At 43.2% G+C, this 20,230-nt stretch overlaps 2 protein-coding genes across 5 annotated transcripts; both read left to right on the top strand.

Annotated features, from left to right (window-relative positions):
- Nucleotides 1-488: 488 nt before the first annotated feature.
- LOC142410194 (serum amyloid A protein-like) lies at nucleotides 489-6,619 on the top strand. Of its 3 annotated transcripts, none has more exons than XM_075502255.1 (4): nucleotides 489-602; nucleotides 5,366-5,498; nucleotides 5,818-5,956; nucleotides 6,408-6,619. In XM_075502255.1, exons 1-4 carry the CDS (start codon nucleotides 558-560, stop codon nucleotides 6,547-6,549), a joined length of 459 nt encoding a protein of 152 aa, XP_075358370.1. In that variant the 5' UTR covers nucleotides 489-557; the 3' UTR covers nucleotides 6,550-6,619. The 3 variants fall into 3 exon arrangements, with proteins under 3 accessions (XP_075358370.1, XP_075358372.1, XP_075358371.1); XM_075502256.1 differs by lacking the exon at nucleotides 489-602 and adding an exon at nucleotides 5,007-5,024; XM_075502257.1 differs by lacking the exon at nucleotides 5,366-5,498.
- A 358-nt stretch (nucleotides 6,620-6,977) lies between these two features.
- On the top strand, nucleotides 6,978-19,228 carry SAAL1 (serum amyloid A like 1). 2 transcript variants are annotated; one of them, XM_075502253.1, is made up of 12 exons: nucleotides 6,979-7,148; nucleotides 7,406-7,519; nucleotides 8,858-8,941; nucleotides 11,451-11,530; nucleotides 13,039-13,098; nucleotides 13,355-13,470; nucleotides 14,600-14,783; nucleotides 15,054-15,136; nucleotides 15,281-15,469; nucleotides 16,244-16,440; nucleotides 16,978-17,070; nucleotides 17,484-19,228. In XM_075502253.1, exons 1-12 carry the CDS (start codon nucleotides 7,035-7,037, stop codon nucleotides 17,574-17,576), a joined length of 1,407 nt encoding a protein of 468 aa, XP_075358368.1. In that variant the 5' UTR covers nucleotides 6,979-7,034; the 3' UTR covers nucleotides 17,577-19,228. The 2 variants fall into 2 exon arrangements, with proteins under 2 accessions (XP_075358369.1, XP_075358368.1); XM_075502254.1 differs by lacking the exon at nucleotides 15,281-15,469 and having other exon boundaries at nucleotides 6,978-7,148.
- Nucleotides 19,229-20,230: the final 1,002 nt, after the last annotated feature.

Here is a 20,230-nt window from a genome sequence, read left to right as displayed (position 1 = left end):
TCACTGCCCTAGTCCTCCTGGCCACGCTATTTCCGATACAAGCCAGGATGCCATTGGCCTTCTTGGCCACCTGGGCACACTGCTGGCTCATATTCAGGTGGCTGTCAACCAACACTCCCAGGTCCTTCTCTGCCAGGCAGCTTTCCAGCCACTTTTCCCCAAGCCTGTACTGTTGCATGCGGTTGCTGTGGCCCAAGTGCAGGACCTTGCATTTGGCCTTGTTAAACCTCATACAATTGACCTCAGCCCATCGATCCGGCCTGTCCAGGTCCCTCTGCAGAGCCTTCCTACCCTCCAGCAGATCAACACTCCCACACAACTTGGTGTCATCTGCAAACTTACTGAGGGTGCACTCGATTCCTTCATCCAGATCATTGATAAAGACATTAAACAGAACTGGCCCCAACACAGAGCCCTGGGGAACACCACTTGTGACCGGCCGCCAACTGGAGTAAACTCAATTCACCACCACTCTTTGGGCCCGGCCATCCAGCCAGTTCTTAACCCAGTGAAGAGTACACCCGTCCAAGCCATGAGCAGCCAGTTTCTCCAGCAGAATGCTGGGGGAAACAGTGTCTGTCAAAGGCTTTACTAAAGTCCAGGTAAACTTCACAATGAATTTTGACATTTTGGAAAGTGAGAGGACTGCATATCTTATTTTAATAATCCTTTTAAAAGCTGAAGGTTTAGATAAGTATTTTTAGATTGATGCAGTCAAGAAAGAAGTCTTTTTAAATATATACTAGAATATGAAGATTCATAAAATCACTTGGATTTTATTTCTTATTTACAGAACTATGCTTTGTACCAGTACTCCTTCTGCACTTAATATATCTTCGAACAAGTTTCTTTTTAGGCTTCTAGTTTTGGCCTTCTTCACTGTCAGACTTTCACATTTTTAGCAGAAGGAAACAGCATCTGGTCAATAGTTGATTTTCACAAATGTAATTTAAACAAAAAATTAATGCATGCATTGGAATCAAATTTTAGCAAAATCCATAATTTTGTCATGAAAAGACTTGAAAATATTTCATTATAAACCATCTTTTTATGTAGTCTTGCAGCATTTGTAGCGCTGCAAAATAATGCTTTTATTTTCATCAAAATAGCACTTAGTAATACAACTTTCAGACTTTTGAGAGGTGCAGTCTATTTCACCTCAATTGCAAGAAAGACTTTATTGTGGGGGGTTGGTTACTTCACTAGAGGAAATGAAGTTACAGGGAGACAATTAGTTGCAGGCTTTCATCTGTTAATAGTGTTGCTTGTGGAAAAGCCAATACAGAACTACTTCTAAAAAAGAAAACTTTAAATCTTTTGGGGCTTAGATTTTGACGTTGGAAACAGCACAGATCCTTCTATCAGAAACACCCCATGCTCTTACAGTAAGACTTGGAATAGATGCCAGGCACCTGCAGTGTGTGGTGAGGTTACACAAATCAGATGGTGTTGGTGCCTGTTCTCTTACCTGCCAAATGAGCATGCTGCTACCTCAGTGGCTGTTGGCTTAACTAACTCTGTTTCATACAGTGTGTGAATGTGGACAGCTTTAGCTGAGTACTCGTGTTGCCCTCCTTAAAGTTGGCTGGCTTTCCAAGAATGTACCTGGCTTATCTCTGTATGTAATGGTTCTACTTTATTTGCCCTGTGTATTTTGTGTACACAGCAGTCTCTTTCTGACTTGTGGGAGGGTTTTGTACACTTGGTTAACTTTGAGTGAGGGTTGGGGCTTTTTTGTTTGTGGGTTTTTTTTTTTTTTTCAATAAATCATAACTTTCCATTCAGAGCTCTTTTTTTTAATTTTGTGTCAGAACAGTCATATAGCTAACATACTGGGAAGCATTTGTTCAAATTTGGTGTCTAAAGTGAGCTTGTGTTGATGATTTCAACTAACTTGGCTGTCAATAAAGAGTTAGATTTTACTCTCTGAAGAAGAGTTGGAAAATCACTGTTTCTGATTCTTGATATGCATGGTTTCAACTCATATGGGTAAGGTGAAGGGACTGTGAAATGAAATGGTCTTCTCTTTAGAAGTTAGAGTTGTACAGAGCAATGCCTCATCCTAAAGCTACAGCCCCTGCCAGCTCTTGTCAGCCAGCTAAGCATACACCACTGAGAGTTTAAGCCAGCCTGTGCTGGAGCAGATGAGCTGCAGCTCCTCTCTGGTTTTGGTGATGGACTGTTGGTGGAAGGGACCCTTGAAAAGCAGAGATGAATAAAGGGGGCTTTGCCTGGAGCAATTTTAGATAGAAGCTGTGTTGGTTTTGTTGTTTGGTCATCCCCCCCCAAAAAATATATAAAAGCCTCATCCCTGCCTCAAAACATTATTCCACTGTTAGAATCATCATCAAAACCTATGGGGAAATCAATTTTATTTAAGATAAACATCTGCGTATGCAATCTGGTTCTTGAAGAGGGGCCAAGTTTGCAGTCATTCTACACATCTATAAGCCTGAGGCCAGTGCTAGTAAATATTCTATACAGCAGCATGGCAAAACTCCTGAAGTGAATTATTGCCTGTGTAAACTTCGATAAGGTCCTATTACTTCCCAGAATAAGGAATAACTGCATCTATTATTGTGCCTGAGCTGGGAATTCACCTTGTCCCCTTTCTCAATCTGAGACTTAACTTAGATTGCAAAATGCCTATGTTGCGGAATGTTTACAGAATGTAGCTTGCATTTGTAGATATTTAGAATTAAAGGGCAACCAGTTTGAGGTTGCTTTTTATCTTAGTTATATCGGAATGTACATACCCAACAACGGTCTCCCAGGGGCCCCTATATGTGTTATGTTTACCCAGTGTACACATACAGCCCATGTTTTAGTGCTAGGCCAGAAAGGAATATTCCATTCAAACCTTTCTGCATGGTCAGAGGCAGCTTGCCTGTTTCTGTTGCAAAAGCAACAGTTTTGCCTGCAGCTTGTTTCTGTGGGCCAAGGGCTGTGACCCAGAAAGCAGGCCAAGAGGATACGGGAAAGCAGTGCTCAGGCTGTTACCTGCTGGAGCACAAAGCTGGTGCTTTATCTCAGTTACTGTAGGGAGCTCCAGCATTGTTGGCACTGCTGCTGCCCTCCTTGTTGGAGACAAGTCAAGGGATGCAATCTGAGATCTTCTAAAGATCTCCTCCAGCGCCTACCTTCTTGCAATTATCCTCATGTTTGTGCTCTTTGCAGAAAATTTTGGTTTGGAGAGAACGTGAAACACATCAGACAACATTGGAAGACTCAGAAATATCCTCTATGGTGCAAAAATGTCTGAGCTCTTGTAGGGAAAAGTTCCTTAAGTCAGTTTTGAAGGCAATGCTCTCTGTTCTGGGTCCCTGGGCAAAATGGCACATGCATTAGTGAGCCTGTACCCCAATTTACAGGAACAATTTTCCAGTCTTTTTTTTTTTGTTTAAATCGAAACCAGAAAGGTGACAGACTTTGCAGCCAGCAGAGAAGGTACTTGAGCTGATGTGTACTGTAAGGGCGTAAGTTATCACTAGGATGTGAACAGAGTTGCAGCAAAACACAGCACTCCAGTCTCTGCAGTAACTGAGTTGTTACACTGTTAAGCATCAAGTTCATGGGTGGCGGAGGACAAAATTATGTGTCTGGCCCCCTGCTTTTTGCAAGGTTTCCTTGTCCATTGGGTTAGGGTTTAGATTCTCATCTCACATTGTTCCATTCAGAAATGCAGTGTAGTAGAGAATATGTGTCCTGCCGCTCCAGGCCTGTCTGTGGAAAATGTCTCTTCTTCCCTTAAGCTAAATTCTTGTTTGAAGTCCAGCAATGCCCAAGGAAGTTAGCTGCTGGCACTTCATTAGCTCAGTTTGTTACTGCACCTCTTTCACCTCATGCCTCTGCCCTTCAGCTCCAGTGGCTAATTGTTCAAAGTGACAGAGCTGTGAATGGGGCAACTACACATACCTCTTCTGCAGAGAATTTAAAGCAGCTCGCTCAGACTTGTTAAATGGTATATGAGACTACACAATGGGGAGACATTCTGCACATTCATCCTACAGTGCAACTGCACTCAAACCTAGAGCCTTCTGCAGGGGAAACAGTTGTGTCAGTTGTTAACCAAGGGAAGCAAGCAGCAAGCAGGCTCCTAAGCAGAGCACAGTGGATACTCAAACTGTGAACCATGCCAATAGTGCCTGACAGTTAATATATTGAGCTTAAAGTCTAGCAGAGTTGTGGCTGTATGGATCTGAACTTCCCCTTAGGTAAAATGTTTACTGCTGCATCAAAAACTCTCCTTAGTTTAGCCCACTTGAGCCCCACTGAGCTGCTGTTGCAGCAGGATGGCTAGAAGTCCCTTGAGAAGGATCTGTGAGAGCAAGCAAAGGCAGTATGAGCCATTCAGGCCTTCCTTATGGTGGCGTGTGAATGCGCCATCTTAAAGCATTATCAGCAGGGACATAGGTGTACGTGGTTTGCTTTGCAATGGAGTTAAGAGCAACACTTCGTGTTTTCCATTCCATCAACTCTGGGATCCATCTTGTCATCCTAGCACGCATGGGAATTTCACTCAGCAGTTCCTGCAGCCATTCTGGTAACACAGCTGACCATTCCTTGTGCACTGACAGAGAGCCAACCTTGTGCTTCAATGTACAGTGCAGGTGACCAGGCACCTTCTCCTCCGAGCTCTGTCCAGCACAAGAGCCGAACAAAAGTGTCACCCTTAAGCCAACTGTAACACCTCAAGTACACAGAACCCTTCATTCTTTGAGGCAGTTTCTCAACCTGCTTGTTATAAGGAGCAAATAGTCCCATGGGCAGCTGAAGAAGCATACTTTCACATATTTTCTAAAAAGTTGTGTAACAGGAGCTATGAACCTTCAGTAAGGACAAGGGCAGGCTTACCGTAATTACTTCTGTGTTGAAAGTGGAGTGATGGTGGGAAATTCCCAGCCATGGGTATTTCCTTTCCAATTTCCTCTTTTGAGGGGTTTGAATTGCTTATAAATACCCTCTCTGAGTTTGAGAGCACACAAGACAAGCTCCATCCCCTTTGGCTTTGCCTTTCTGCAGTGGTGAGTGATACTCTGAATTTGTGAGCTATGTGCAGTGTTTTTAGCTAGTATTCGGGAACAGGACTAATGCTTTAGCACGTGGGGCTTCTCTGTACTCATGATAGGAGCAGCAGAGAATGCTAAAATGCAAGTTTCTCATGTCCATCTGCCTATGTTGTGGAGTCCTTAGCTGAGCTTGTGGTCACACCGCGGGCGTCAGTCCTTGTGGGGGGAAAAGGAGGTTCCTGTGCTAGCCATCAGCACTGGGGCAGCTGCCCAGGCACAGCTATGGGTGTAAGGATGCTATGTCAGGACTCTCTCAAGGTGCTCCAGAACTGCTAATCTCTCTGGTTGTCTCACAGCTCCGTGTCAGGCTTGGGCTGGGAACCATGAGGCTCTGTGTCTGCCTTGTGTTGCTCTCCTTTATTCTGTGTGCAAGCGCTGACATGTCACCAGTACGCGAAGGTGCAAAATTTGTTTGGGATGCATTGGGAGGTAAGCTGCTGTTACCACGGGCCTTTCTCTCAGGAACCCCCTCCCTGAGCACAGGTCACTGGCAGTCAACGGACACAGTCCTTGGAGCTGGGAGGTCCACAGCTCCACATGAGGGACCCTGCTGGTTTCTGCTGCTGAAACCTTTCATCAGCCCCCGCAGGCCCTTTCTGTGGGCACACCCCCATGCAAAGGCCGATGTGAAGTGCCTCCCTGTGCTACTGCTCCTTGGGCCTTTCAGCTCCTGGCTGAAATGGTACTTAACTGTTTCTGGGATGACCCTTTAAAGTCAACATCACCTCTGTTTCTCTGCTTTCTTCAGGGGCACGTGATATGTTCAGAGCATACCAGGACATGCGTGAGGCAAATTATAAAGATGCTGACAAATATTTCCATGCTCGTGGGAATTACGATGCTGCCCAAAGAGGACCTGGTGGTGCTTGGGCAGCCAAAGTGATCAGGTAATGCAGCATATTTGGCTTGTTAACAGTGAGTTACTAGGGATCCAGGCATTCCAGTTAGAGTGAAGTCCTTTTTGACTTGTACTCAGCTTTTGACCTAGAAGGACAGTGGAGGGGAGGGGAAGCAGTTAATGTCTGAACAGCCTGTCTCTATAGGAATGGTGTCTCTCCTCCCACATGAGTGTGAGCCTTTCTTCTTGTCCTCCCAAGGAGGCAGATTCCTTACCTCTGCATTCGTGGTGATAAGGAACTCTCTTTCCTTGCTGTTTTTTTTTTCTGACATAACAGTTATGGATTCCACTGCAGTTCTCAGGCAAGGGCTGAATACGTGCTTCCTTCTCACTTTGAGAAGTCCAGTGAAAAAGCTAGGGTTTTTTACATGAGTGAGGAAATCAACACAAAGTGGAGTTAAATGCTGCTTGGTTCAGGTGGCCTTTTTTCTTCCTGCTAGTGACTTGCGGGAAAAATGGCAAAGCGACGTGAGTGGCAGAGGTGCAGAAGACACCCGAGCTGACCAAGAGGCGAACGAGTGGGGCAGAAACCTCGGGGATCCCAACCGCTACAGGCCTGCAGGCCTTCCCAGCAAATACTAATGCTGCCCCCCAGGAGGCCATCTCTGCTCCCCTGTTACACCTCTTCTGTGCAGCCGAATAAAGAAATTCTCCCGAGAACTGCTCCCCCTCGCCGCTGGCTTTCCTTCGGGGGTGGGGATCTGAAGGCACAGCGCCGGCTTCGAGGGCAGCGGGACGCTCTCGCGGGCGGGCGCTCCCTGTGCGCGTCCCCGCGGGGCGATCTCAGGGCATCACAGGGGCCACCGGCGCTGCCAAGGGGCGGGGGTCTCCTGGCCCCTCGGCTGCCCGGGGAGCCCGGGGGCTGCTTTCCGCGGAGGGGGCGGCGGCGGCCGGGGACCCCCGTCACGGGCCCGCGCGGACGCTGGCAACGGCCTACGGTGGCCGTGGGGCTGTGGCCTCCGGCGCCCCGCCCCGACAGGGGGCGCTATGAGGCGCCGCCCGGGCGCCGCTCTGGCCGCCGCCGCCTCGTTGGCGCCGGCGCGGTAGTGGCGGCGGTGCCGGCAGCCATGGACCGTAACCCGTCGCCGCCCTCCAGCGAGGCGGAGGAGGAGGGTGACGCGGTGGGGAACACGGTGTACAGCAAGCACTGGCTGTTCAGCATCCTCACCCGCCTCATCGAGGTGCGGACCGGGGGGAGCGGGGGCGCAGTGAGGGGAGAGGCCGGCGGGCCCGGTAACGGTCAGCGCCTGGCGCGTGCGGTGCGACCGTTACCGGGGTCGGGACACACACACGACACACCGGTTTCCTAGTTGCGTGTGGGTTTTTTTAAACTGAGTGATGCGAGAGGTCGTTGTTAGTGTTTCATGGCGTTTCTCGGCCGTAGCTCACGTACCGTCGTACCTCCGTGTGCCGCCTCCCCTCCCCCGTTTTCTCTCAGGTCATTAGCCCCGAGAAGACGGAGCCCACCGTGAGCCCCGAGGGAATCCAGACAGAACTGGACGAAGAGATGGAGAACGACATTTGCAAAGTGTGGGACATGTCGATGGACGAGGTAGGAGCAACGTGCGGGAGTCGGACCTCGAGGGAGGCTTGCAGCTACGGGCAGCTTCTGCTCTGTTTCTGTTGCTGAGCGTCTTCAGTCAAAATCCTTCGGGAAGTGGGAGAAGGCACAGAGTTAAACGGGCTCGGTTAGCTTTCTGTTTTCGATGGTATTACTTATTCTCTGGTTTGGCTGGCAGTGAGTCATTAGGCAGGGCAGGTGTGGTGAACTGGCATCAAACAGGCTCATCACAAAGGCTGCTTTTCAATATGAGCACTTTTACTTCATGGGCACTCTTAGGCCCAGCACTAGTTTGCAAAAGCAGGCCTTCTGTTGCATCCTAGCCACTGGATGCCTTGCTGCTGTTTGAGGATATAAAGTAGAGCTCTGTGTGAATGTGAAAGAAACAAGGTGGTCTGCCAGACCTTCCCCCAAGTGTCTAATGGATCCTGCGGTGCTATTGCTTAGGGTCAGCTGGCATAAATGGGGCTGTATTCACACCTGTTGGTTTGCTGTATTATGTGCAGGAGTTGAACCGAAGCTCGGAGTTAGAGGACAGTACCTTAGCTGTAGCTGAAATTAATTCAGGTGTATAGCCTGTATCTTCAGCAGTTTGATTATGGAGATAATATTGATGCCATCTCTAAATAGGCATATTTTCCTCTAGCAATTGCATCCTGCTAGTAAGCCTAGTTTTCTCTGATAGATAAAAACCCTTTTAAATTTTAGCTACAGACTCACAATGGCAATCTAACATAACTTTTTGGTATTTTTCTCAACGTTCTCAAATGCTGGAAGAAATTCTCAAGTAAGAGATATATATTTTAAAAAATTATTGTTATTTTATTCCCTGGCTCTTTGTTAGATATTTTAAATAAACATGGAAGATGTGTCCTTTACTCCCAAATAGAGGACTAATCTTGTGGCTTAATGTTGTAAAATGAGGAGGAGATTTCCTCTTTTTGTATGCTCTGATCAAGTGCTAATGGTAATCCCTTCCCTTGTTTCTTTTTCTATGTGTGGGTGACATCACTGTCTGAAAACATGGTATTTGCTGAATTCTGACTTAGCATCTCTGACCCTCTGTTGAGACAGAGAGCAAAAGAAACTAAATGTGACTTTTTGGCTCATTGTATAGCAAATCACTGCCATCCTGAATCACCTTAGGGGTTTGCTGATCTTCTCTTATTGAAAAGCAAGGATTATTTTTATTAACTGTTGGGAAATAACTGATCTCTTGTAGTAAGTTTGACATCTCTTTGATCCGGTCCTTGTGCTGTGAAAAAAGGTCTGATTTTGCATTTGGAAATTGTAGAAGTCCATTTACTTATCCATTCACTTTCTCCACAGGATGTCGCTTTATTTCTTCAGGAGTTCAACGCCCCTGATATATTCATGGGAGTTTTTGCCAAGTCAAAATGCCCTCGCCTTACTGTAAGTATGGACTGTCAAAAAGTTGTCCCATATTAATAGCAATAGTAGATAGCTCTGTACATGTGTTTGCACGTGTCTCCCTCCTCCTCCCATTGCATGTTTGAATAGGTTGGGGGAATGAGGAGAAAGCACAAAATCACATTTTAAAATGCTTTTTTGCAGTGTTTTTAATGTGGTCTAATCAGTAAGTATTTCAGTGATGCTGAAGCTGATATATGTCATTATTGATGAAGGACTAAGTTTATCAAACCTAGTAATAAGGCTTGTTATGAAAAACAGTAAAGACTGGCTGTGGTGGGTTGACCTTGGCTGGACGCCAGGTGCCCACCAAGCTGCTCTATCACTCCCCCTCCTCAACTGGACAGGGGAGAGAAAATATAATGAAAGGCTCATGGGTTGAGATAAGGACAGGGAGATCACTCAGTAATTGCAGTCACGGAAAAAACAGACTTGACTTGGGGAAATTAATTCAATTTATTACCAATGAAATCAGAGTAGGATAATGAGAAATAAACCCAAATCTTAAAACACCTTCCCCCCATCCCTCCCTTCTTTCTGGGCTCAACTTCACTCCCAAATTCTCTACCTCCTCTGCCTGAGCAGCGCAGGAGGATGGGGAATGGAGGTTGCGGTCAGTTCAACACATGTTGTCTCTGCCACTCCTTCCTCCTCAGATGGAGGACTCCTCACACTCTTCCCCTGCTCCAGGGTGGGGTCCCTCCCACAGGAGACAGTTCTTCACGACCTGCTCCGGTGTGGGTCCCTTCTACAGGGTGCAGTCCTTCAGGAATGGGCTGCTCCAGTGTGGTTCCCCTGCAGGGTCACAGGTCCTGCCAGAAAACCTGCTCCAGCATGGCCTCCTCTCCATGGGGCCACAGGTCCTGCCAGGAGCCTGCTCCAGCACGGGCTTCCCATGGGGTCACAGCCTCCTTCGGGCATCCACCTGCTCTGGTGTGGGGCGCTCTCTGGGCTGCAGGTTGATATCTGCTCCATTGTGGACCTCCATGGGCTGCAGGGGGACAGCCTGCCTCACCATGGTCTTCACCATGGGCTGCAGGGGAATCTCTGCTTCAGCACCTGGAGCACTTCCTCCCCCTCCTTCTTCACTGACCTTGGTGTCTGCAGAGTTGTTTCTCTCACATATTCTGACTCCTCTCTTTCAGCTGCTGTTGTGCAGCAGTTTTTTCCCCTTCTTAAATATGTTATCACAGAGGCGCTACCACCATTGCTGATTGGCTCGGTTTTGGCCAGTGGTAGGTCTGTCTTGGAGCTGGTTGGTGCTGGCTCTATTGGACATGGGGGAAACTTCTGGCATCTTCTCACAGAAGCTACCTCTGCAGCCCCCCCGCTACCAAAACCTTGCCACGCAAACCCAATACAACTGGCTTTTTTTTTCTCATTACTTGTTTCATGATTGTTGGACAGAAATGGTCATGAATTTGTGTAGTCAGACCTATAAAAGTAATGTTAGTGGTTAGGAACTGTTAGACACTGGTACTTAATGCTTTTTTTTTTTTCTTCCCCCTTTGTTTTGATGTCATTATTTTGCAGCTTGTATTACATAGTGCACTGGGATTTAGGATTCAAGATAGTGTTTTGAAAGGTATTCAGTGTTGATATAACTCCCCTTTCCCTGAAGTTACCAGAAGCTTTATTTCAGGAGATGAGTAGAGACACATAAGGCTTTGAAATTTCAGTACTTTGTCTTTTGAAAGTACAACCAAAATTTGGAAGTCAGTGCAAATTGGCTGTTGTGGCTACTTTCTTGAAATAGTGGCTGCTAGAGTGTCTGCTGTAATTTAGCAGAGGTAATAGAATGTTAATAAAAAAGAAAACCTTGAGTGGTGAGGGTTGATTTCCAACTTAAAGTTGCTGAAAGTGAGTGATTCCCAGGACATTCTGTGTTAGCACCAGTCACCCGCAGGTGTTTCGGAGCTCTCACAGTTCCCTTTATAGGAGCGTGCGTCCTTTTAATCATTGTCTAGGCATGAATATCCTAATGGGATACACTGCTTTTGGTTTTGGTTTGGTTTTTGGGGATTGGTTGTTTGGTTTTTTTTTCAATCAGAAAATGGGCTTTGCTGGAAGCTTGTATTAAGACCCCTTTCTTTTGGGAGGAAGTGAATATCTGTGAGGGTTGCACTTACATGGTGCTATTTTTGTTCTTAGTACTCTTTATTGCTTTAATAATAGGATGCCAGATTAGCTTCAAAACAGTATACATAGAATATGCAAGCAAAGTTGATTTCAAGATATATTTGCTTTTATGGAACACCTCAACACTGAAATATCTGAATAGTACCTGTCATGAGTATATTTTAGGCTACAGGATGCTATTAGACTATAAAAAAAAATCTGTATCTCTGCCGTGAAATTGGTGGGTCGTAAGAACTTGGAAACCAAACTGGAAAACATCTTTGAACCTTTCTTACTTTTGTCTTATTGCTGTGGAAATAAAATTGTGAACTATGTTGCAGTTGCTTCATTATACTGTATTTTGACTTTTCAGGAAATCTGTGTGGGAATATTGGGAAATATGGCCTGTTTCCAAGACATATGCATGTCCATTAGTAAAGATGAGAATCTCGGGTAAGTGTATAGGTGCTTTATGCATGTATGAGTACTGCTTCTCTGAACTCACAATCATAAAATAGATGTTATAAGAAGGAACTGAGTTTGCCTGCCATGCCTCATCTTCATTCATACCTTTTTGGCTGACCATAGTTGTGTGGGAAGTGTTCAGTGAAGAAAAAAGAGGATACAGACCACTATTTTGTTTTGGTGTTTTTGGTTTTTTTTAATCACCAGTCAAGTTCTTGAATCTTAATTTCTAAGCTTGGCAATCTTGAAACACTGGTAATGCATGCACAGTCAGGAAGAGCTGATTTTAATCTTAGTACATGGCTGCAGCTGTGAAATTAACCTTTTTATAATTTTTTTTTTTTAAACAAAGACATTTTTTATTGGAGTCTAAATTGGAGAGAGATGGATTGATGGGTGAACTGTTTGGTGGATGAGGGATTGGTTGGACAGTGGCATCCAGAGGGTAGTGGTCAATGCCTCAATGTCCAGATGGAGATCAGTGACGAGTGGTGTCCCTCAGGGGTCCGTGTGGGGACTAGTACTGTTTAATATCTTCATCAATGACACAGACGGTGGGATTGAGTGCACCCTCAGCAAGTTTGCAGATGACTCTAAGCTGAGTGGTGCAGTTGACGTGCCTGAGGGGTGGGATGCCATTCAGAGGGAACTGGACAAGCTCAAGAAGTGAGCACATGTGACCTTCAACAAAGCCAAGTGCAAGGTCCTGCACATGGGTCAGGGCAACCCCTGGTATCAAGACAGGCTGGGGGTTGAAGGGGGATTGAGAGCAGCCATGAGGAGAAGGACTTGGGGATACTGGTAGATGAAAAGTTAGACATGAGCCAGCAATGTGCGCTTGCAGCCCAGAAAGCCATATGCTGGGCTGCATGAGAAGAAGCATGGCCAGCAGGTCAAGGGAGGTGATTCTGCCCCTCTACCCCACTCTGGTGAGACCGCACCTGGAGTACTGCCTCCAGCTCTGGAGTCCTCAGGACAGGAAAGACATGGACCTGTTGGAGTGGGTCCAGAGGAGGGCCAAAAAAATGATCAGAGGGCTGGAACACCTCTCCTATGTGGAAAGGCTGAGAGAGTTGGGGTTGTTGAGCCTGGAGAAGAGAAGGCTCCAGGGAGACCTTGTTGTGGCTTTTCAATACTTAAAGGGGGCTTATAAGAAAGGTGAGGACAGACTTTTTAGGAGGGTCTGTTGAGATAGGAAAAGGGGTAATGGTTTGAAACTGAAAGAGGGTAGATTCAGACTAGATATAAGGAAGAAATGTTTTACGATGAAGGTGGTGAAACACTGGACCACGTTGCCCAGGGAGGTGGTAGATGCCCCACCCCTGGAAACATTCAAGGTCAGGTTGGACTGGGCTCTGAGCAACCTACTGTAGCTGAAGATGTTCCTGCTCATTGCAGGGGGGGTTGGACTGGATGACCTTTAAAGGTCCCTTCCAACCCAAACCATTCTAAGATTCTATGATTTATTAATCTAATCTTGCATTTTCTCCTTAAAGCCAAGTGTTATTGCAACGTTTGTGTGATTCAGACTCTCCAACTCTTCTGGAAACAAGCAGGTAGGACATCTCAGAAATTAATGCATCAATAGTTCTGCTATGTTCTGAGGCCTGGGAAGAAAATTGACAAGTAAGCTCACTATTTTATTATCCTCTCATCCTATCCTTTTGTCATTTCCGCATTGTTCTGGAATTGATTTGCTGTGAGCTAGATTCCTGTTTCTGTCACATTGTTCTGATTGTTTTGGATTTACACTTGTACAGCTAAAATCAATGAATTGGCTTCTGGTTTGTTAAATGGGCAATTCTTGTCTAGGTTGTTGTTAACTTGCCTCTCCCAGCCTGAGGTGGCCAATGTCTGGGTTGAGAGAATCCGTGAAAACCCTTCCGTGTATGACTGTGTTTGCTTTATCATGTCTAGCTCTACAAATGGTAAGTTGCCAAAACAAGCTGGGAATTAGTGGGTGTTTGCAGAAAAAAATAAGAACTGAAGTACGCAGTTTAAAGACAAATATTTTCAACTGGCAGTACAGAATTTCTTTAAAATTAAGTAAATGTCATTAATTTAAAGGACACCAAAATAAACTTGCTCTGCCTTTGCAGCTTTATAAATATATGTAAAACCAACCAGAAAAGCACCCATAGAGGAAGAAGAAAGCTTGGGGCGGGGAATAAAAATAGGTCTAATAGAAGAAATTGTTATTTGGCACAGTAAAGGAAAGGACATAGTCCTCGTTCAGGGATATACATATGTCATTTTTTGATCCTTGAAGCAAGACCTCATTTGAAATCTTTTTCAAATCAGATATGTATTTTCCATTTTTAAAACTACCATACTTGAGGAATGTGAGCTGGAGGAATGATTCAGTTATTCTGAATGGCAGCAGAATACTGCACAGGCTTTGGGTATGCAGTCAGTGCACAAATCTCTCTCGGCACTAATTTAGCAAAAACTACACTAAGCACCTAATCATGGAAATATTTTGAATAGCATTTATTTTTCATGTCCAGCTCAATTGTAACAGCAGTTATCATTTGTCTAGGAATCCTAATAATTTAGCTTTTTCAATTTGGTGGTGGTTTGGGTTTTTTTTGTTTTTGTTTGTTGGTTTTTTTTTTTTTAATGGCAATGCTCAGAAATCCTGCTCCATCCAATTGAAATCACAGATCTACTTAAGTAAAATGCTGATTGGCAGGTGTAAGGTTAGTAGAAAACTGCATATTTAGGGACAAATCTTGGAAAGTTTTAAGTCAGAAGCAGAAGTTACGACTTTTCAGGAACCTGAAGTCTCTTTGCAGAATAAAGTTCCTGCTTTATAAATTGCACGATAAGGTAGAAGGTGTCTGTGGGCTTTCCAACAGTCCCTATTTATCAAACTCGTCACCCGATCTGTGCTACAAAAAGGAAATAAACATATCAACCATTAGTAGGTTGTGAATGAAACTAATATATTTCAGCACTGAATTTACTCTGAATACTTTTATATATTAGCATTTGGTGAGCTAATTTTTGCTCTTTGTTTTTAGTCTTGTTGAAATTTATACATTCTCTCTTGTGCAGTTGAATTGCTGGTAAAAGTGGGTGAAGTGGTGGACAAACTCTTTGATCTAGATGAAGAGCTAATGTTAAATTGGATTAAAAATGGCACTTGTCGGTCTGTGGGACCATCTGTAGATGATTCCCCCGAAGAACTTCCAGATTTTAAGATTGTGCCTTGTATACTTGAAGCAGCCAAACAAGTCCGGTATGTGAGATTTCTTTTGAGTTTCGTGGCTGGGGAGACTCCTTATAACCTTGTTAAGGCCTGTGTCTGAAAATCTTGATTTCAGTGGGAGCTGCATAGTGTGACAGATCACTAGAATACATTTCCCTGTACTTACCATTTGAAATGAGTCAACTAGTTAGTTACCAAAGAGAATGGCAGTGATAGTCTTCTGTGTGTCCAAAACACACAGAATATAAACTCAGTAATCAGATCCTTAATTTGTCTTTGTTTTTTGTTTGTTCTGTGTAGATCAGATAATCCAGAAGGACTTGATGTTTATATGCATATTTTGCAGCTCCTGACCACGGTGGATGAGGGTATTCAGGCTATTGGTAAGACACTTGAATTGCTACATATGATAGGACCAAGAATTGCAGTAACTTCTAGATCATCAGATATTTAATGGGGAGAAAAATAATTTGTGTACCTAGATTAAATTTGATGGGTTGGTGGGTTCTCTTTCTTTCTTTCTCAAGTGCAGGCTCCTGATGGAGGAAAAGAGACTTGGAGTTTGCTTTATGACCTCGTTTGCCATGAACTCTGCCAGCCAGACGATCCACCGATCATTGTGCAGGAGCAGAAGACTGTATTGGCCTCTATTTTGTCTGTGCTGTCTGCTATGTTTGCTTCACAGACGGAACAAGAATACACCAAGATGAGGAAAAGCAAGTCGTGCTTTTTTCTGTTTTTGTTTTTTTTTTTAAGTTTTTTTCACAGTTGACTTTATGTGGGGTGAAAGGTGGTTAATTTATTACTGTTTACTAGAGATCAGTTCAGAACACAGAATTCAGTTACAGTAAGGCTCTTTACTGGTGACTCTAAAAATCAGGCTAGCTCAAAGTTCGGTTACTGGATCTCTCTGAAGAGTTACAGGAATAGAATCTACAGATTCTGTTCGGTCTTCTCCATTGGATAAATTAGGAAAATTGCAGAATTCATCTTTGCTAAAATATGAGGTCTCAATAGTAATTTTTTTTTTTTAGTAGAGGGAGATTCTGCACTTACTTAAATCCATCTTTATCACTTGTTAGTTTTCAATACATTGACAAGTCTTTAAAATTAAAAGCCTATCTTGGGAATGTGAGTCAGGGTCACCTGCAGCAGAAAGACGAGGTGTTGGTTTGGGTTATCTGGATGCAAGTTTAACATACTAGCCTCTCTGAGTTACTACTAGAGACATTTTCCTTCTCCTATTCCATACCACTGGCATATACTTTTTATAGATACAGGTTACCTTGTAGAAAAAAATGGTTTGGGTGTTCTACTACATTTCTACTTGCTTCTTTAAAACAGTCTTTGATAAAACACAACATTGTCAGAATATACATTCCATAGCTTTTGTATAAAATCTTGAGGTGTGTTTCAAAATTCTAATGCCTTGAAAGGATGGGGAAAAAATTTCAGTGTTAAACTTCCATTTTCTTGTTACTTTATATTAGATATGCCTCTGATTGGGAGCTTGATTCGTATCTTACAATACATGGAGGGCTGTGGGAAGAGATCTGTTGATAACTCAAAGGAGTCTGAACAACAAGAGACGGGCAGGGCCGATCTAAATGAGGAAGATTTCCATTTAAAAATTTTGAAGGATATTTGCTGTGAATTACTCTCCAATATGCTTCAAGAACTGACCAAGGTAAGAATAAACAAAATTCTAAGAGGGTTTTCTGCAGGGTAGATAAGAAAAAAGATGTTTCTATTAATATGGGCATTTTTCTGCGCAAGTGAAGTTGCATACTGGAAATTCATTAGAGAATCAATCAGAAGGTGAGTAGCAACATGTGTGTTAGATGGCAGGGACACAGGTTTTCTGAGGTGTATGCCTTCAAGGCCAAGATTCTGTATGATAAATTATCTAGGTGCATGTCACTATTTCTTCTGAACGAAAGCAGATTTATTTAAGAAAAGGAAAGGGTATCAATATATAAACTCACCTTCTCAGCTGGACTTCTTTATTATGGGAGCATTCAGATTAAGAGACTTGTGGTGTGTGAGCTTTCACATCTTTTTGTATTAGCTACGTCTGGCATTCTCTGAGAACTGCAAGTTCTGGTTGTTTTACCCAGTTTTGAGAACGAAGCACATACTGTAGACACTGCGTGCACTGTTTTGAGTTTGTTCTTTCAACAACTGTTTGTGACATGCTGGTTGTATTTCTCATTTTATTTTTCAGGAAAATACGTTAGAAGGACTACACCAGGGACATTTAAATGAACAGACATGTTCCTGTGCATTTCAGAACCTCTTACCTCTTTATTTTGCATCGGTGAGTATATGACAAGGTCTTTAACATAGCTGAAAAAATATTACTTGGGTGGCAAGGATGTCTGCAAATTTATGTTAGCTCAAAATTTGTCGTGCACATTTTTATAGAATTATTATTCTAAATATTTTTCATAAGGAGCTTTTCTTTGTGTACTTTTAAACAATAAAATAAGAGTTTGGGGAAGGCAATGATGTTTCAAAATTTAGACCAACTGAAATTGTGGTGTTTAGGAGGAAGGTATCTACTCTGGAGCATTTTCCGTTATTCTTTGCAGTGGCTGCTGCTGGCGGCTGTTGGTGGGAAGGCACAGGAGTAGAAAGACCCCCTATACCAAGTATAAGAATTCTGTGTTCCATGCAAGTTTTTTTGTTTTGTTTTGTTTTTTTGTGTGTGTGTTTGCAATTTACTTCCAGGTGGAGAGTTTCCTTGAAGTTCTGCGTGAGGCTGATCAGACACTTGCTGACAATCTAGAAAAACGTTTCCCAAGCCTGAAGGTTCATGCCTAAGAACGTACATGAAATATTTTCCTTCTTTGGAATGAAGATTTTTGACTGTTTAATTACAGTGTTTCAGAAATCAAGTTTTCAGTAAATGCAGGAGAACAAGGCAACCTCCTTACCAACAGGTGGCCTTTAAGAAATGTTCCAGGTAGCTCTCATTAACCTAGGGTTAATCTGGTCTGCATGGGGAAGGAAATTACTGTAAATTCAGTTCTGCATCTCCATCCTGTTTGCTCTGGTGATGAGAGACTGTTGATTTCTAATTGCTCTTATGCAGCATAGTGTTCTTTGAATAACTCTTGATTCTGTGCTTTTCAACTTAAGTTGAAACAGCAAAATGAATGAAATGCACTGAGTATTTTTTTAACTTGATGCTGGTTTCTTCCAAGTTGCTGTTGGCAAAAGTAGGATTGAGCAATAGAAAATCCCATATGTCCTCTGCCTAAGGACCTTCAAGCACCTGATAAAAATAGAGTTAAATTACACAGAGTTGTTTGGTGAGGTTTGGGGGTGGGGGGGCGATGTTGGGGTTTTTTTGTTTGTTGTTTTTGCGTGGGTGTTGGTGGGTTTTTTTGTCTCTTAAATCATATCAGTACCTCGAGCAGGTATTGTTACAGAAATGTTTCATCCTGTTCCTTTAAAATCTTCATGCTTCTTACATTGAAGCCTCTTTTACACTGCAGCTCTGAGTTGTGGCGTCTAGGTCCTGTGCAGTTTAAAGGATTTGAGAATATGGTTACCGATGGTCTATGCTGCAGCTTCCAACCATTGCAGCCAGTTACCCAGAGTGAGAGTTGTAAGGCATGTTTGGATTTAATCCATGGCATACTTGCAAACTTTCTGCTTTTTTAAAGCAGTCTATACTTCAGTTCAGGAATGTAAGATGTATCAGACAGTTCTTTCCTCATTCATGTGTCTTATGAATTATCTGTGAATGACATTAGAAATGTCATGTTAGCCTCGGTTTTTCAGGGGATCTTAAGGTGTTAGGTCACTTGCAGTAAATTCAGTCTACAGTCTGCTAAAAATCCCACTTTTAATTATATTATGTTTTAACTACATTACATTTTTAGATTGCTTGCCTGCATGCAGTGCAGCTAACATTTTCTGTGTCTGAAAAGACAGTGTAGCAACACATCAGCTTCACTGTTTTTATAAATGAGAGTGGAAAACAATTGTTCTTTATTAGGTTTGGGATGTAAAAGAAAATGGGAACCAGAGCATAGAGAATAACTTAATACCATATACACACATTCCCTGGCTCTCCAGGTTTTTATAGACTTTAAGTATTGTGCTGGGCCATGTTTTGTTTGCCCTGAGTTACCTCTACATGTGGTAAAATACAGCATGTGTATATGTATATAGCCTTTTCATCCAAACTTCCAGTTTTCAAAAATAGTACAATTTAATCGTTCCCTTGGGCTGCCAGCAGCATCTTAGTTGTCGGCAGGGGATTTAGAATTACAAATGTCTGACTTGTGTCACCAAAAATAATTGCCATGGTTTCTATCAAAAATTTTTGTATGCTATGTTTATTGGACAAAACTGGTAACTGTGAATAGGATGACAGCATTTTTCATACTACTTTGACAGTTTTTGGATATTTTCTTAAACCTACAGATTTGTAATAAAGTTTCTTTTTAAAAAAAAAAAACAAACCTGTACGCTTTCCTTCATTCTAAGTGTCAATTAAATTTGTTTTCTGAGCCAATGGAAATGTCTGTTACTCTCAAGTATGTCATTTGTAAGAGGAAAATTGAACCTCTTCATAATGTCAATGTCCTGTAAAATATGTTGTCCTTTATTGGATATTAATTTTAACTCTCTCTTGCTTTTCATTTTTATGGTCTGGAAGTTAATGTCTCTCTCATCCAGTTGTTAACATTTTTCTGAGCTTAGTTTGTCCCCAGGGGTATCATAAGTATCTTTATGATAGTCCACCATAGTTAAGAATTAGTTCTGGTTTGTGTCTTGAAATTTGTTGTAGTTGTTGAAGTTTTGCAGTGGTTTTTTAATGTAACGTACAAAAAAGCTGAGACAAGATCTGGTGTTTTATTTTGTTCCTCCTTCTTTCCAATACACAAGTAATCCAGTATTGGCTGATTAATTGTTAAATGTGGTATCACTAATTACAACGAGTAGGTGAAATACGTAATTTCCCTGATATAACTATTGCTGAAGTGGGATGATATCTAATGCCTGTCACATGGTAGAAAAAATGGCTGATGTCAGTAAGTGGGAAACCGACTGGGTCCCATCCTCCCGCTCTTCTGCGATAGAAGAAGCTGTAGAAACGGGTCCATCAGCCTTGCTTCAGCAGAATGATAATTCCAGTATGCTGGGAATTTTCATCCTTGATAAATGTGATGAAATGGAGACTGAATTCCCCCTTTGCCCCTCCAAACAGCTGCTGTTGTGCAGTCTGTGCTGCATGGGTGGGGCAGCGCTGTCTTTAGGAGCAAAAGGCTGGTGCCAAATTGAATGCAAGGTAAATGTGCGATGTTTGGCATTCGGATGTGGAAGAAACTATTTGTGGTAGCGGGTTAATGATGTGCTTGGAAATGGTGCACGTGTATTTCATCATCTTTCCAGCAGGGATCTCCCTTAGCCTGTGCTTCGTGAACATCATGTGTCTGGCTTTTTTTGGTGGTGGTGCGATT

This window comes from Mycteria americana, chromosome 5, assembly GCF_035582795.1.
Source record: "Mycteria americana isolate JAX WOST 10 ecotype Jacksonville Zoo and Gardens chromosome 5, USCA_MyAme_1.0, whole genome shotgun sequence".
In the NCBI taxonomy this organism is placed as follows: Eukaryota; Metazoa; Chordata; class Aves; order Ciconiiformes; family Ciconiidae; genus Mycteria; species Mycteria americana.
The sequence above is the reverse complement of the archived record's forward strand: the minus strand, read 5'-3'. Positions and strand labels throughout refer to the sequence as shown.